Here is a 16,955-nt window from a genome sequence, read left to right as displayed (position 1 = left end):
TGTTTCAAGCATTGCAGGGCTGGGGGTTTGAGAGATACCAAGAGAGGAAAAGACGAATGTGTGAGGATTGTTAAGATAGAGTTGACTTTAGAACTGCTTTGTTTTCAAGGAACAGAAACCTCTCTGAGCTTTTTTATGAGAAAACCGTATATCCCAGAATCCAAGAGGCAACTGGGCCTTTAGGTATGAACCAGAACTGGGGACAGTACAGGAAGCTGAGGAAATCCACTCTCTCTGCCTCTCATTTCTTCTTCCCTCTGTGCATGACTTTTCTGCTTCCCAGACCACATGGTTCCCCCTCAAGTCTCATTCCAAACAAGAAAAGGATTCTGAATGTCAGATAAAAGGTCAGGATTGACTAGGACAATCAGGCCCAGGTACAAGGTCAGGTTATACACATTCTCTAATATGTGGATGAGGTAGGGAGTGGAATAATGGGAAAACGAGGACAGGTTTGGCAGACAAAAGAATATATTACACTCCACTTTGTAGGGTTACCTAGAAGAATATGGAGGACTGAGTGAGGGCTGCTAACGGGATGACCAGAAACAGCAATGTTCACCTTGGGCAGTGCTAGAACTAATTTAGAAAATTCTTCTCCATAGACTCTAGTGTCCTTCTCATGTACAGCTTAACATACTCTATAGGGAGAGGAATTGCATCTTCAAAATGTAGTAACTTTATAGCACATTTAATTTAGACTACATTTCAAGTGTTCAGTAACCACATGTCTCTAGTGATCATCAAATAGGGCAGTACAGTGATGGATGCTCAGATTAGACATGAAGTAAATAGTTTCAGTATGTCAGTTGTATTCTGATCTTTTTTCCTCTTCCCCAGGGCCAATGAAATTGGCCTTATCAATTGAGGCTAAAGCATGGAAGATGTTACTCTGTCGATATTTGAATGAAGAATACAAAAAGAAAATGTCAGACATGATAGCATTCATCAATGAATACTTGAAAAAGTTATCTAGACCTATCCGTGATTTAGATGATGTCAGATTTGCAATGGAAGCCTTAGCATGTATCCGTGATAATGAAATTCAAATGGACATGACTTTGGGACCAATTGAAGTAAGAAATGATTGCATTTTTTTTCTTTCTTGAGATGCTTTTCAAAAAAAGAGAGAGGGGTACTTGAGGGGCTCAGTTGGTTAAGTGTCCGACTTCAGCTCAGGTCATGATCTTGTGGCTTGTGAGTTCGAGACTTGTATCAGACTCTGTGCTGACAGCTCAAAGCATGGAGCCTGCTTTGGATTCTGTGTCTCCCTCTCTTTGCCCCTCCCCTGCTCGCACTCTGTCTCCCTATCTGTCTCAAAAATAAATAAACATTTAAAAAATTATTAAAAAATTTAAAAAGACACAAACAGACACACACGAAAATTGATCCTGTTAACATACTTCATCTATTTTATGGCGTAGTCTGCCTCTTTCTCCTTTCTGATTTGATGTCGTTGGAGGGATTTTGACAATTATCAACAGTGAACAGTATACAAAGGAATATTGATATTTAATAATGCTGAATTGGTCTAGACAGTGTTCAGTTTTTTATAGTAACACCAACATTTTACAGAAATGAACGGTTTTGTGCTTTCATGTCAGTCCTGACATGGTAGCCAAGTTCCCCAAATATCTTTAGCTTTCCTTAGAAACCACTTACAGGTCTCACTCCTGATCGATGGCATACTCAGGGCAGCATGGTGAGAGCAGTACACTTAGGCTCAATAGTAAACTGTTGGAACTAAGATCAGAAATATTTTTAGGGTAGAGTACTGTATTAGTTTCCTACTGCAGCTATAACAAATTACCATAAACTTAATGGCTTAAAACAACATAAATGTATTATTTTATAGTTCTACAGATCCTAAGTCTGAAAATGGATTTTATGGGGCTAAAATCAAGATGTCAGCAGAGCTGTATTCTTTCTGGAGGCTCTTAGGGAGGGCGGATTCCATTCCTTGCCTTTTCTAGCTCCTAGAGGCCACCTCTATTCCTTGGCTCACAGCCCCTTCCAGCAGTGGTGTCACTCCTGCCCCTGCTTCAGCTTCACATCTCTGATTCTACTCTCCGGCCTCCCTCTTGCCCTTATATGGACCTTTGTGGTTACATGGGGCCCACCCAGTTTATCCAGGACAATCTGCCCATCTCAAGTTTTTTAAACATAATCACATCTGCAAATTTCCTTTTGCCGTGTAAAGTAACATAGTCATAGGTTGTGGAGATTAGGATGCAGACAACATTGGAGAGGCCATTATTTTGTGTACTACAAGTATTTTATGACTCATATTTAAATTCCTGGCTCATACTGATAATAAAAATCAGAGTCTTAGTTTATTTTATGACTCTTTTAAAAAAAATTCTCTAAATTAAATCTAAATTTAAATTTAAATTCAAATTCTGTAAGGAACATTCTCCCTTATTCCCCAAAATACCTGCGGGATTGGCATTCTCACTGCCTCTGTTTGGTATGCCAGTGCTCATAGTCGAGTATTGCCTTCTAAAAACCATTTAGTGTTCATACTCTCGGGTAGCTAATGCACTTCATATCTTTAATACCTCTTTAAATCTTAGTGTTTGGGAATTTTTGATGCCTGACCATCCATTCCTCAAGATTTAACAAATTATCATATCATTTTTTCTTGACTACAGAAACTTTATTCTTCAGCATAAATTCTTTTAGTAAATCATTTGCCAGTCCATTCCTCTGGTCATTCAAGTCTCTCTTCTTCAGAATATCTCCCATATCATTGTTTCATTCTATTTTTTACATAGCCAGCCCTTATTTGAATAGAGTAATGAGAAGATATTTTGCATGGTGTTGCACAAGATCAAGGAGGAGAGAGAGGCAGAAAATGATTCTAGGGACATTTTCTAGGATAGTATTTCCTAGAAATACTAGGATCTGCCCACATCTCCATCAGAATCACTTAGGTGCTTATTAAATGCAGATTTCAGGACCGAGGATCTAGAGTAAATATCTGGTATCAGTTAGAATCTAGAGGCACTTTTTATACACGTTTAATTTAGGAACCACTCTTCTGGAATGTACTGTCTTCTTCTAAGAATGGGGAGAATAGGAATGTGTTTTTGAAGGAATCTAAATCATTGTCAGTTGCTTTCCTTGTGATGTTTCTGAACTCTACTCCCACTCTCCAGGAAGCCTATGCTATTTTAAACAGATTTGAAGTTGAAGTAACCAAAGAAGAATCAGAAGCAGTTGACACCTTGAGATACTCTTTCAACAGATTGCAGAGCAAAGCTGTAAGTACAAATTTAATTCTTATTTTTTTTAGAAGTCCCTATCTCTAGAAAATTTTTTTCATACATTTTAAAGCTTAAATATATATATTTTAAGAGCTTTATTGAGATATAATTTACATACCATAAAATTTACTATTTCTAAGTATATGAAAAGTGATTTTTAGTATATTCATAGAGTCACATAACCACCATTATTATCTATTTTTAGGACACTTTCATATTCCCAAGAGAAACCCCATACTCACTAGCAACCACTTCTTCTTCCTCTTACCCCAGTCACTGGCAACCACGAATTTACTTTTTTGTCTCTGTGGATTTGTCTTTTCTGGACATTAATATAGATGGAATCATACAATATGTAGCCTTTTGTGACTGGCTTCTTTCATTTAGCATAATGTTTTGAAGTTTATCCATGTTGTCCTATGTACCATGACTTTATTTCCCTAGTGTCTAATGATGTTGAGCATCGTATACTTATTGGCCATTCATCCATCTTGTCTGGAGAAATGTGAACTTAAATACTTTGCTATTTATTTATTTATTTATTTATTTATTTATTTATTTATGTTTATTTATTTTTGAGAAAGAGAGAGCGAGAATGAGCTGGGGAGGGGCAGAGAGAGGGGAGGATAGAGGGTCTGAAGCAGGCTCTGCACTTACAGCAGCGAGCCAGATGCGGGGCTCAAACTCATGAACCGTGAAATCATGACCTGAGCCGAAGTCAGATGCTCAACTGACTGAGCCACCCAGGCGCCCCAATACTTTGCTTTTTTAAAAAAAATGAGTTGTCTTTTTATTTTTGAGTTGTAAGAGTTCTTTATATATTTTGGATATAAGTCCTATATCAAAGGATTTGCAAATATTTTCTATCATTCTGTGGGTTGAATTTTCAATTTCATTTTCTTTTTTTTCTTTATATTTTTCAAGTTTTTGCTTGAATTCCAGCTAGTTAAGGCATAATGTAATATTAGATATAGGTGTACAATGTAGTGAGCCAGTACTTCCCATTGAACACCCAGTGCTCATCACAAGTGCACTCCTTAATCTCCGTCACCTGTTTAACCCATCCCCCACCAACCTCCCCTCTGGTAACCATCAATTTGTTTTCTGTCTTTAAGAGTCTGTTTCTTGGTTTGCCTCTGTCTGTCTGTCTTTCTGTCTGTCTCTCACTGTCTCTGTCTCTCTCAATCTCTGTCTTCCCCTTTGCTCATTTGTTTTGTTTCTTAAATTCCACATATGGGTGAAATCATATGGTGTGTGTCTTTCTTTGATTGACTTATTTCAGCCCCATCCATGTTGTCAGGGAAATGCAAATCAAAACTACAATGAGATAGCACCTAACGCCTGTCAGACTGGCTAAAATTAACAACACAAGAAACAACAGGTGTTGGTAAGGATGTGGAGAAAGGGGAACACTCTTGCACTGTTGGTGAGAATGCAAACTTGTGTAGCCACTGTGGAAGACAGTATGGAGGTTCCTCAAAAAAATTAAAAATGGAACTACTCTATGATTCAGCATTTGCACTATTAGATATTTACCCAAAGGACTAATTCAGAGGGATACATGCACCCCAATATTTATAGCAGCATTATCTACAATAGCTAAATTATGGAAATAGCCCAAGTGTCCATCAACTGATGAATGGATAAAGAAGATATCTTTTCAGTATCTTGACAGTGTCCTTTTTTTCTTTTTTTTTGTTTTTTGTTTCCACGTTAAAAGACACATAACATGAAATTTACTATGTTAATCATTTTTAAGAGCACAGTTCAGTGGTATTAAAGACATTCACATTGTTGTGCAGCCATTACACTATATATCCCTATAATTCCTTTCATGTTGTAAATCTGCAACTCTATGCCTATTAAATAGTAACTCTACATTCTCCCTTCCCCTCAAACCCTGGTAACCACCATTCTACATTCTGTCTCTGAATTTGAAGCACAAATTTTTTAAATTTTAACTTAATAATAAAGTCCAATTTATCTATTTGTTGTTGTTGCTTGTGTTTTAGTATCATGTCTAGAAAACCTTTGCCAAATCCAGGGTCATGAAGATTTACTACTATGTTTTCTTATGTGAATTTTAGAATTTTAGCCCTTACGTTTAGGTTTCTGATACATTGAGTTAATTCTTATATATGGTGTGAGTTAAGGGTTCAACTTCATGCAAAAGCATGTGGGTATCCAGTTGTCTCAGCACCATTTGTTGAAAAGACTGTTCTTTCACCAATGAATTGCCTTGGCACGCTTGTTGAAATCAGTTGACAATAAAAGTAGAGAGTTATTTCTGGACTCTCAATTCTATTCTGTTGCTTCATATGTCTACCCTTATGCCCGTAACCTAATGCCTTGATTATTGTAGCCATGTGCAGGGTTTTTCCTTTTAAATAATGGTAAAATACACATAGTGTTTAACATCTTAACTATTTTTAAGTGTAGTTAGTAGTGTTAAGTATATTCACATTGTTGTGCAACCAATCTTCAGAAATTTTTCATCTTATAAAACTTAAATTCTATATGTATTACATAATAATTCATTTCTCTGTTTCCCCAGTCCCTGGCAACCACCATTCTGCTTTCTGCCTCTATAAGTTTGACTATTTTTGGTACCTCATATAAGTAGAATCATGCAATCTTTTTGTGACTGGCTTATTTCAGTTAGCATAATGTCCTCAAGGTTCATCCATGTTGTAACATGTGTCAGAATTTCCTTCCTTTTCAAGTCGGACTAATATTCCATTATGTGTATATGCCACATTTTGTTTATTCATTCATCTCTCAGTGGACACTTGGATTGCTTCCATCTTTTGGCCATTGTGAATAATGCTGCCATGAACATGAAAGTGCAGATATCTCTTTGAGACCCCACTTTTAATTCTTTTGTATAGATATCCAGGAATAGAAATGCTGTATCATATACTTTCCATTTTTAAGTTTTTGAGATCCACTCTACTGTTTTCCATATCAGCTGCACCGTTTTACATTCCCACCAACAGTGCAAAAAGGTTCCAATTTCTTCACATCCTTGTCAGCACTTGTTATGTTCTGTTTCCTTGGTAGTGGGCATCCTATTGGGTGAGGTGGTATGTTGTTGTGGTTTTGGTTTGCACTTCCCTTATGATACAGAACATTGATCATCTTTTTATATGCTTGCTGGCCATTTGTATATTGTCTTTGGGAAAAAGTCTAGTCAAGTCCTTTGCCTATTTTAGAATTGAGTTGTTTGTGGTTTTTGTTGTTGTTGTTGAGTTGTAGGAATTCTCTATTCTGGATATTAACTCCTATCAGGTGTATGATTTACAAATATTTTCTCCTACCCCATAGGGTCCCAATTCACTCTATTTATTGTGTTCTTATAATTCCATTTATTTCTGTAAAGTAGGTAGTGATATCCCTCTTCCATTTTTAATTTTAGTTAATTTGAGTAATTTTTCTCCTTTATTCTTGGTTAGTCTAGGTAAAGGTTTGTCAATTCTGTTGGTCTTTTCAAAGAAGAAACTTTTAGTTTGTTGATTTTCTCTATTGTTTTCCTATTCTCCGTATCATTTATCTGTGCTGTAATTTTTATTATTTCCTTCTGCTTGTTTTGCATTTAGTTTGTTCTTTGCCTGGTTTGTTAAGGTGGATGGTTAGGTTACTGATTTGAGATTTTTTTCTTTTAATGCAGGTATTTGTACCTATATATTTCTCTCTCAGCGTTTTTGAAGTTGGTAAACATTTACACAGTTAAACATTAAAAATGAACTTGAAGCGTGGGTCCAGATTCTTTAATTATAGTGAAAATTTTTATTGAATGTTAATTAAACATTGGATTAAAATTCCTTATTTATGGAGAGATTTGTCCCTGAGATTGAAGCAAGACAGTGTTGCAAGGATACAGAGCTCAAATTGGGGTCATGAGTCATGATTCCAGCTCTGCCACCAGCCAATTAGGTGACCTTATGCAAGTTAATAACCCTTCTTTCTCAATCTCTTCATGTGATCATTCAGGATCACATGAAAAATATTAGGAAATATAGGAAATATTAGGAAATATAGGAAAAATATTAGGAATTTTTTATGTGTGGTTATGAGGCTCCCTTGATGTAATGTGTATAAAATGCTTTTTCAATACTCATGTTTATCTAAATTCATGTTTAGTATTGACTAATCACTTATTTTTAAAAAATGATTGATGATTTAGTCAGAGAAGTGCATCTTGGGAAGGAAAGGGAGAACCCTCCACTGAGATTTAGTGAAGCTCAACTTTCTGTTATTGTTCAATGGGAAAGATTCACTCAGGTTGTTCTACCTCTTTAACTGTTAGTGTTAAGCCTATTGACCCATCCTTTTACTACAATCACGCATAATCTTAAAGTAGCCTAGGCAGATGCTGTTGTCCAGAACAGTTAAGAGCAGGAGCCCTGGAACCACACTGCCAGGTTTTGAATCTTGACCTTGCCTCATGCTGATGCTGGGGTCTTTGGGAGGTTATATTTAGTGTCTCTGTGCCTCAGTTTTCTCACCTGTAAAGTGAGTATAATATCAGCACTTACCACACAGGGTTGTTGTGAGGGTTAAATGGGTTAATGTATGTAAAAAGCATGGCAGGTAGTATGAATTAAGTGATAGCTATTATGATTGAAGGTTTAAACAGAAACTTTGAAGAGTATTATAGAGGACATCGCCCCCCCCCCCTTTTTTTAAATACCCAGAGTAATATCACTTTCTTTTAGGTGACTGTTCCAACCACTACAACCATGGGAACCTACTAGAGGTTATTAATCCCAGGTCTTCACCTGGCCCCAGAGCCAGCCTGTGACCCAGATTGGGCCTAAAGCAGTAGCTGTCCCCCTGGCCACAGTGATGGCCTGGACTGGATCAGTCAGAAAACTTTTTCCTAACCGCAGTTACAGAAGCTGGCTTTGCCTCTTAGGTCATGAGCTAGAATTATTTGTGTCACCTGTTGGTGGATTTGGGTTATTTATTTCTCTTTTGTTTTTGTTTTTGTCTTTTAAACAACATTGCAGAGACATCCTTGTTCATCCCTGGGCATCTGCAGGATAACAGACTTGCTGGAATAGAATTAGGGCTTTCATTTAAATACATTTAAATACATTTTCATTTAAATACATCTCACGTTGAGTATTCTTTCTTATTCTAGGTTTCTGTGCAAGATGAACTAGTTCAAGTGCAGCCAAAGTTTAAAAGTAATCTTCTTGAGGCCGTGGAAGTTTTTCGTGAGGATGTAATGAACTTCGCAGAAGCGTATGAGATGGTAATCCAAGTATTTGCATACTGTGGGTTAAAATGTTCTGTGGAGTGTTATATGCGATGACAGTGATGAGTCTTGAGAAATACACTGTGATTTGCACATTGTATATAAGAGGCTGTACTTGCATATTTGCAGCTATCTGAAAAACAGGAGATAGCTAGTCCTTTAAGCTTGTTTTATAGAGGAAGAAAGAAGATATAACTGTTAAAAGGAGCAACAGCTTTTGAGATTGTGGAAGGAACCAAAGGGTTTGTTCTTGTCCTTTCTCAGGCCAGAATGCTCATAGTTGGAAATGGAATACTGTTGTTGGAAGGTTGCAAGAGACTATAAATACCATAATACCAGGGCAACTGGTTATGCAACTGATCTTTTTTTTTTTTTTTTTTTTTTTACTACAGAACCAACAGAGTCATTGAAAATAAATAATCAATGTCACACTTGCTCAGTACCACAGACTATTCAGCCTAGTATCATGACCAATAACGATCCACCTCTTTGAAGTTAAACTCAAAAGTTGGATATATTCCCTAACATGTGCTACTTTCTTTTAGTGGTCACAGTGGGTCTGGATTCATAAGATAATTTTAAGCCCTTAATAATAATCATAAATGCCTTCTTTTTTTTTTTACATGTGCTGAACTTGCCTCTTTTAGTTGGATTTGTTAACATTTTATGGCCCTCGTATTCTATTATACTGGGAATCTAGTCTATTATTTAGCATATCCTTAGTATTCATGATTGTATAGATCATCTGGGGTCCTTTTTGCAACTGTTTTCTGGATGATGGCCACCAGAGACTGCCTTTGGCTTCTTCCAAGTGTTCCACCTCCATGCTTCTCTGTTTCCATATTGGGCTGAACCATCGGTGAAAGGAGGCTGTTGTCGGAACTCTAGATCAGTTATTCTAATGAGTAACCACAGCATCATCGTTTACAATCATAAATGAAATGAGACAGAGCTCTAGTGGTACAAGCTTCATGCAGGGTGTAATTTTGTCACATTTTTTGTTAGCTATGTCATGGTCCTTTAGAAATGAATGGCAGTTGGAGTGATGTGAATATTCTAAAATTGACAATGGTCATGGTTATACAACTTTGTGAATATAGTAAAAGGCATCAAGTTGTCTGTTTTCAGTGAGAGATTGTATGATATGTGAATTATATCTCAGTAAGGCTGTTACAAAAACTAAATGAAAGCTTCATCTATGGGGCAAAATTTGACCATTTCAATTAAAAATAATGTTTATTGGGGCGCCTGGGTGGCGCAGTCGGTTAAGCGTCCGACTTCAGCCAGGTCACGATCTCGCGGTCCGGGAGTTCGAGCCCCGCGTCAGGCTCTGGGCTGATGGCTCAGAGCCTGGAGCCTGTTTCCGATTCTGTGTCTCCCTCTCTCTCTGCCCCTCCCCCGTTCATGCTCTGTCTCTCTCTGTCCCAAAAATAAATAAACGTTGAAAAAAAAAAAAAATTAAAATAAATAAATAAATAAATAAAATAAAAAAAATAAAAATAATGTTTATTGATTTAAAAGGAAATAATAGGTAAACTCAATAAATTGATAAATGCATGTGATTAAGAATTTAAATGGAGATTATATTATTCATTACAGGAAGGACCCATGGTTCCAAATATACCACCCCAAGAAGCTAGCAACAGGCTACAGATATTTCAGGTAAAATTTCATTTTCTGCATATAGAAAATGTGTTGTTAGTCTTTAAAATAATTTTAGGAGGGGCGCCTGGGTGGCGCAGTCGGTTAAGCGTCCGACTTCGGCCAGGTCACGATCTCGCGGTCCGTGAGTTCGAGCCCCGCGTCAGGCTCTGGGCTGATGGCTCGGAGCCTGGAGCCTGTTTCCGATTCTGTGTCTCCTTCTCTCGCTGCCCCTCCCCCGTTCATGCTCTGTCTCTCTCTGTCCCAAAAATAAATAAACGTTGAAAAAAAAAAATTTAAAAAAAAAAATAAAATAATTTTAGGGAAAAATGTATGTGTTCTGTCTTACAGAGGAAAAGTTAATGTTTAAAGTGCATACAGATTTTAATTGTATTCTAGTCTGCTAAATAATGTAATTGATTCCTTTTCTTATATCCCTTCATGCTCTTCTCCACAGACTCTCTCTCTGTATTTTTAGAGAATAAGATTTTGATTTTGAACTTAAGCTTATACCTTATTCTCGTTCCAAACATCTTGTTTGTGTGTTAATGGTAAAAATTCATAGAATAATAAAATGTATGAAAATAATAAAATATATCAAATTTAAAATATTGACAAAAAGTTTCCTTGTCTTCTCTCTGTATCCATTATTTTTCTTTCTTCTGTATCCATGACTTTAAAATTCCCACTTCATTTGCCCTACCTTGGACAATGCTTACTGGGTCAGGCCAACCATTTACCCTCTTTTTCTATGCCCAGAGTGCTGAGCACATCTAGAGAAAAACCACACACCCATTTAGGTTAATGTTTTGTGGATTCATGGATTCCTATGTAAGCCAGCCCCTAGGATTATCTGGAAATTCTCCTCTTTGTTTCTAATCTCTATCCTGTTTTCTGTAGTGGCTATACTATATGTTCTCTTTATGTTCCCTATCCCACCTGCACTTGTAGTCATGAAAAAATATTTATCAGATACCTGCTGTGTGTCTTGGTCAATAGAAAGGTGATTAAGAAATGGTTCTTTCTTCTAAACTGCTAAAATCTGGTAGGGAGACAGACAGCTGGATAGATTGTAATTGCAAAACCATGTGGTGAGCATTGTGATCTAGGTGTGAGAACCAGTGTTAATGGAAACAGACCAATGGGAGCTGATGGGGCAGCCAGAAAAGGCTTCCTGGAAGAGGAGCCATCTAAGCTGCATCTTGAAGGACTAATGAGAATTAGCCGGGGGAAAGAGGAGGGAAAACAAATTAGACAGAATTTGTACCTCCCAGAAATGAAGACATAAGCAGGGAGATCTAGGGGAGATGAGAGAGTGAAGTGTGGGGTGCATTGGGCAGAGAGCATAGGGATGAGGGATAGGCAGCACAGTGGGCAGAAATCCCTAGAGAGCCTTGGAGGCAATGATAAGGAGCTGTAGCCTATCCTAGGGGCTGGAAGGCTCTAAACAGGGAATGATCTGTCCAGATTTGAATTTTTAGAACAGTTGTGTGTTTAAAAGACTTCTCTGGCATTAGTGTGGAGAATGTTTTGGAGGGAGGGTGGTCAGACCGATGGCAGTTTCAGTAATACAAGCAAGAAATAGTAAAGATTGAGACCAACCAGATGCACTTGCAGTAAAAAAGGTTCAGTCAAGTTGAATGGGATCTCTCCAGTTGCAGGTTCTCATGAGAGGGGCACTTCAGGCTTTTTCCATCAGAACCAAGTAGAATTTCTCATGTGGTACTGAATTTTCAAGTATCTCCCTTGATTTGACTGGTTTAAATGGAAAATCCAGACCCAGATAAGAAAAGTGTTTCTCCAGGATCCTTCAAGCAACCGGGAATTGCAGCTGACCCTAGAGGAATAAACTTGTGCAAAGTAGATGAAATCAGCTGTCACAGAACCCACTGTGTGTGCTGCCTGGCACCAGAGGGGTAGGTCCAGCCCAGTAACTCTGGTGGTTTTCTATAAGGTAGGCTGTCTGTGCTGGCCAGGGTTTTCATGGAATGCAGCCTTTCATTGAATATGATGTCCTCAGACAAAAAGTCATAGTCCCTTGATATTGTTTGGGTTCTTTTGTCCTTAGGACAATAATGGTCACTCTTGGACTAAAACCAGATCCCCCTATCTATCACCCTTGCCAGCACTTTATGCTGGACACTGGAGGAGGCTCTGATCCTTTGCTGCCTGAAGTCCCCAGGGCCCTGGGGGAAAGGCCTGCCTCTCTGGAGGAGCCAGGACTAAGATTGATCTGCTTACCTGGGGGCTGCCAGCTGAGCCAAGCAGAACCCCTCAGCAATAAAAGCAAGAGGGAGGATGAAAATAGATAGTAATGTTGGATGGTGATAAGTGCCAAGGGAAAAAATTAAAGCAGGGAAGGGGAATAACATGCTGGGCTGTGTGCGCATAAAGTGGAAGGTCTCCAGAGAAACCATCCTTGAAAAGGTGACATTTGAGTGGAGACCTAGAGAAATGAGGGAACAGACCCAGCAGGTATCTGGAAGAGCAGCTTTCCAGGCAGAAGGATGAGCAGGTGCAAAGGTCCTGAGTATAAGCAAATATGACATCAACTTACTTATATTTTCAGTGACTCGCTCTAGCTACAAGTGTTGAGAGTAGATTATTGACAGTCAAGGGTAGAAGCAGGGAGAGTAATTAGGAGGCTATTGAAATAGTCCAGGACAGGATGACAGTAACTTGGACCAGCCTGGTGGCATTGGAGTTGATGAGAAGTGGTTGGAGGCTTGGTGTATTTTGAAGGTAGACCCACCTCCTTGTCTTTCCGTCAGGAGTTACCAATTTATTGGTTAGCAACTGGGACTTTAATGGGTCACCCTTTTACCAGAGGTGTGGCCACTTCATTGAAAAGACATTGAAGGCCCATCTCTTGCCATCTTGCTCCTTCTATTCTGCATGTGTTTGAGGGTGTGAGGTAAGCAGGCTGTTCACCATGCATCTGGCTGAACATGTGACCCAGCTCTCCTCAAAAGCAGGTGCCCTTTCATCCCCCAACCCCCAAGAGAAGCAGGTGCCAAGATCTGGATTGTGGAAAGAAGCAGGAGCGTCATGTGGGGCCTCAGGGTGTAGTGGTGTTCTCTGATGCAATTTTACTCTGATTTCTGGAGTTACTGGGCACTCGATTGGTCTGCTGACAAAGCTGATTATTTTGCTCCCCATTTGGCTGGTGCTATGGGTCTTTTTATATTATTTGGGAGCTGAGTGGAAAAGGGGTGAGTGACTGGCATCCATCAATAGTCTTTACCTCATAGACAAGATTTTAAATGTCATTATTTTAAAGTATGCTAACTTTAAAGTTTTTGTTTCTCCTTTTCTGGGTTCACCTTGTCCCATGGACACTTTAGTCAGTAAATTTGTTGAGTAACCACTGTACTAACCACCAAGAAATGTAAAAAGTGCAAAATATGGCCCTTTCTAGGAACTAAGAGTTCACTGGAGTTCCTTCAAGGTCTTCACCCCTTCCTGATTTGGCTCCTTTAAAGTATGTTGTGGAATTTAAGAAACAAAACAAATGAACATATGGGAAGGGAAAGAGAGAGAGACAGAGAGACAGAGAGAAAGGGAAGCAAACCATAAGAGATTCTTTACAACAAACTGAGGATTGATGGAAGGAGGTGCGTGGGGGATGGGCTAAATGGGTGATGGGTATTAAGGAAGGCACTTGTGATGAGCACTGTTATATGTGAGTGATGAATCACTAAATTCTACTCCTGAAACCAATACTACACTATATGTTAACTAACTAGAATTTAAATTAAAAATTGAAGGAAAAAAAAAAGAAATAAAAGTAGCTAACATAGCTGTCAGATCTGATTCACTCTCTGGGTATTGTGAGGTCTGATGCCAGACATTCTCCAGGGCTGGAAATTTGGGATCCCTATTGATATGTTACACCCTTTATGTGGAGCACATATATCTCATCACAGGTGGGTTATTTCTATTTGGTTTGGTGCTTTAAACACTATTAATACTTAGCATTGTAAGTATAGGAGATTCCACTTTTGGTTCAAAGGGCATGTGCATTAACTTCGTTGATTCAGATTGCTGGAATTCTTTCAAATGGTATTAAAATGGAATCCTTCATTTTATACACTATTGCTTGGAGAGAAAACAGGGTTGAAAGGATTATACTCACTCATTTGGACCATGTAGAAGAGATGACAAGTCTAAATTAGTGAAAAAGCCTGAATTATAGGTTATTTAAAATACTGTTTTATTACTTGCAGACATATTTGTGGGAACTTGAGAACCAGGTCTTCTAGGGACCACTTAATTTATTAAAGAAAAAAAATTCATGTAAAATGGATACTTTTAAAATGCTTAAAAGTTAATTTTATTAAGTGGTCAACTTTTCTTCTGATAGCTTGGTATCAGAAGTATAAATTTCTTCACAGATCCTTGTTTCATAGATATTATTAAACAAACCTCAATCTAGCTTTTATTCCAGGTATAATAAATTCTACCTTAATGGGGCCTGAATTAATTATATTTTACTACAACTTAAAAATCTTCTTATAGGCCAATTTTGATGATCTGTGGAGGAAGTTTGTTACATATTCATCTGGTGAACAACTTTTTGGATTGCCTGTGACTGATTATGAGGTTTTACACAAAACTAGGTAGGTTTAGAAACTGTACAAGTGTTACATGCAAATAATTAAATTCTGTCCATTAGAAGAATCATGCCATCATTAAATCCTTTATCATGCAGACAGCCTCCCCTAGAATACTCCTAAATATCCCCCTTATTCCTGGCTATTCCTGACCCACTGGTTACATGGTCACCATATACAACAGAAATGTCCTTGAGGAGTTGAAAATAGGTTGCCAAAGTTGTGGTATTTGTGGTCTATATTTAGCCTATAGAAGCACTGCAATTTTGGATTTTTTTTTTGTTAATTTAGAAGAATAGCCATCCTTGGCTTTCCAACCCTTCTTATTGCATTTATGCTAAGTGCTCTTCGCTTTTGAGTAAACATAGAATTCATCAGGATTGAAGGCCAAGGAGCTTAACTGATTTTAAATAGTAAGTAGATCTAGGAATTAAGCAAGTATAGCTTAATGGAATTTTGTGTAACTTTCCTCAAACTCAAAATTAGAACTGTGGCTTTAGCTTATTAGGATCATGGTTTCAGTAAAGAACTTTATGTTGATTTCATCAAAGTTCTAACATGTCTTTGCAAAATAGATAAGAAATTTTCTGACCATAAATTAATGCTTCCAACTACCTTAGGGTAGATGGCTTGTATTTTTTTTCCAAGCAGTCATTCACCAAGCTTAGCTGGATGACCAGTTGTGTTAGAATTGCAGATGTCTGTTCTTTGCCCTGACTTACTAAATCAGAATCTCAGGGGTTGGGTCCTGCATTTTCATAAATTCTCTAGTTAATTCTTTGCATGCTCAGTGTGAGACTCAGTGTTTTCTTTTAGCCCTCAGTATTCCAGGAAAAATAACCATCCTCATTTACTATTTATTTTTTTATATTTAAGTGATTTATGAATAATTTGCAAAAGTACAAATAAGGTAATGGTGAAAAGCACTTTTATTAGAAAATGTAGTGAGAATTTAAGCAGTGAAAACCCAAACTTTTACTCCATAATACCCTGGTTTGAAGATATTTACACAAAGTGGAAACTGACTTCGGAATCCAACTGTAACAGAACCAATGTGAGTTTGCTCCTTGGTGAGTCAGAAACTGCACAAGTTTGAGTTGTCACACAAAGAAAACTTTATTTGCAGCAAATAAAGAGATCATGGGGAATAGCTTCCAAAGCCATGATTCCCTAAGAGAGGGTGAATCGGTTCCTTTTATTTAGGGTTAGAATGAATATATCAATAGGAAAGCTCTGTCATTGTTTGTAAAGGCAGGCATGAGATTGCGCATGTGCCTTAAGGAAACATGCCAATACACACATTGTATGTTATGTAAATGAAGCATGTCCTTCTCCATCAGTGGAGATTTTAGTATTATACTGCAGTGAAGGTGATTGTAAGTCATTCCAGAGGTCACTCCATGGTCCATATGAGTTTAGCTCCAAGGATCTGGGCGAGTGGGAGGTCTTGTGAGGGCAGTGGATACCACCTGAGTAGTGGTTTTGGGTTTCCTTTGCCTAAGTTAAGAGGTAAGACAGAAAGAAAAGCTTAAGGAAAAATTTAAGGCAAAGATTAGTGAGTACAAGCAGTGGGACAGTAAAGGTCAGTTCTTGGATTCTTGCTGGTGACACCACCAACTTCTCATCAGCTGTCATGCACAAACCTGGACCATACCCATTCTGTAGGCACTGATTTCCGATTTCAAATCCATCTCCAACAGCTTCTAACTTACTATTATTACTTCTGACTTTTCTTGGACTTGCATTGCTAAACCCCAGAACTGTTGAAAACTCAAACACCCTTCAGCATCTGTCTACTTAGGGGATGTCCCAAATAAAAGTTACACAAACATCACAGATAATGGAAGAACAGTCATATATCCTTTTCATGAAATGGGATGGTTTAGGTTCTTGTAAAAATTTGCAGGATGAAGCCCTTGCCTCTACATAAACATATTGTCCACTCATAAATTACTGATTTGGGTAAAATTCATCTAGGTAATTATCATCTAAAGACCCACAGTCTGAGATCTCACTTACATAGCCAGTTGGACTATCACAGTTAGAGTCTAGTGTGTTGCCCTGTGTCTCTTTCCTGTTCAATACTTGGGAAACACACTCTTTTGTCAGTTGTCTTCTCTTTGCTGTTTTACATAAAAAATGAACAATTCCTTAACTGTATTAAGTGAGAGCTAA

General features: G+C 37.9%; 1 protein-coding gene across 2 annotated transcripts in view; it reads left to right on the top strand.

Moving 5' to 3' along the window:
- DNAH8 (dynein axonemal heavy chain 8) overlaps positions 1 to 16,955 on the top strand; it is a 321,754-nt gene that overhangs the window by 101,372 nt on the left and 203,427 nt on the right. For both annotated transcript variants that reach the window (XM_047102369.1, XM_047102370.1), the window contains 5 exons: positions 841 to 1,076; positions 3,159 to 3,263; positions 8,410 to 8,523; positions 10,126 to 10,188; positions 14,686 to 14,786. In XM_047102369.1, coding sequence (XP_046958325.1) covers positions 841 to 1,076; positions 3,159 to 3,263; positions 8,410 to 8,523; positions 10,126 to 10,188; positions 14,686 to 14,786 — 619 coding nt within the window. The remainder of the gene's footprint in view (positions 1 to 840; positions 1,077 to 3,158; positions 3,264 to 8,409; positions 8,524 to 10,125; positions 10,189 to 14,685; positions 14,787 to 16,955) is intronic.

Source organism: Lynx rufus, unplaced genomic scaffold (genome assembly GCF_022079265.1).
Source record: "Lynx rufus isolate CCGP_SWC_20201006 ecotype Redwood Valley unplaced genomic scaffold, mLynRuf1.p SCAF_6, whole genome shotgun sequence".
Lineage (NCBI taxonomy): Eukaryota > Metazoa > Chordata > Mammalia > Carnivora > Felidae > Lynx > Lynx rufus.
The sequence above is the reverse complement of the archived record's forward strand: the minus strand, read 5'-3'. Positions and strand labels throughout refer to the sequence as shown.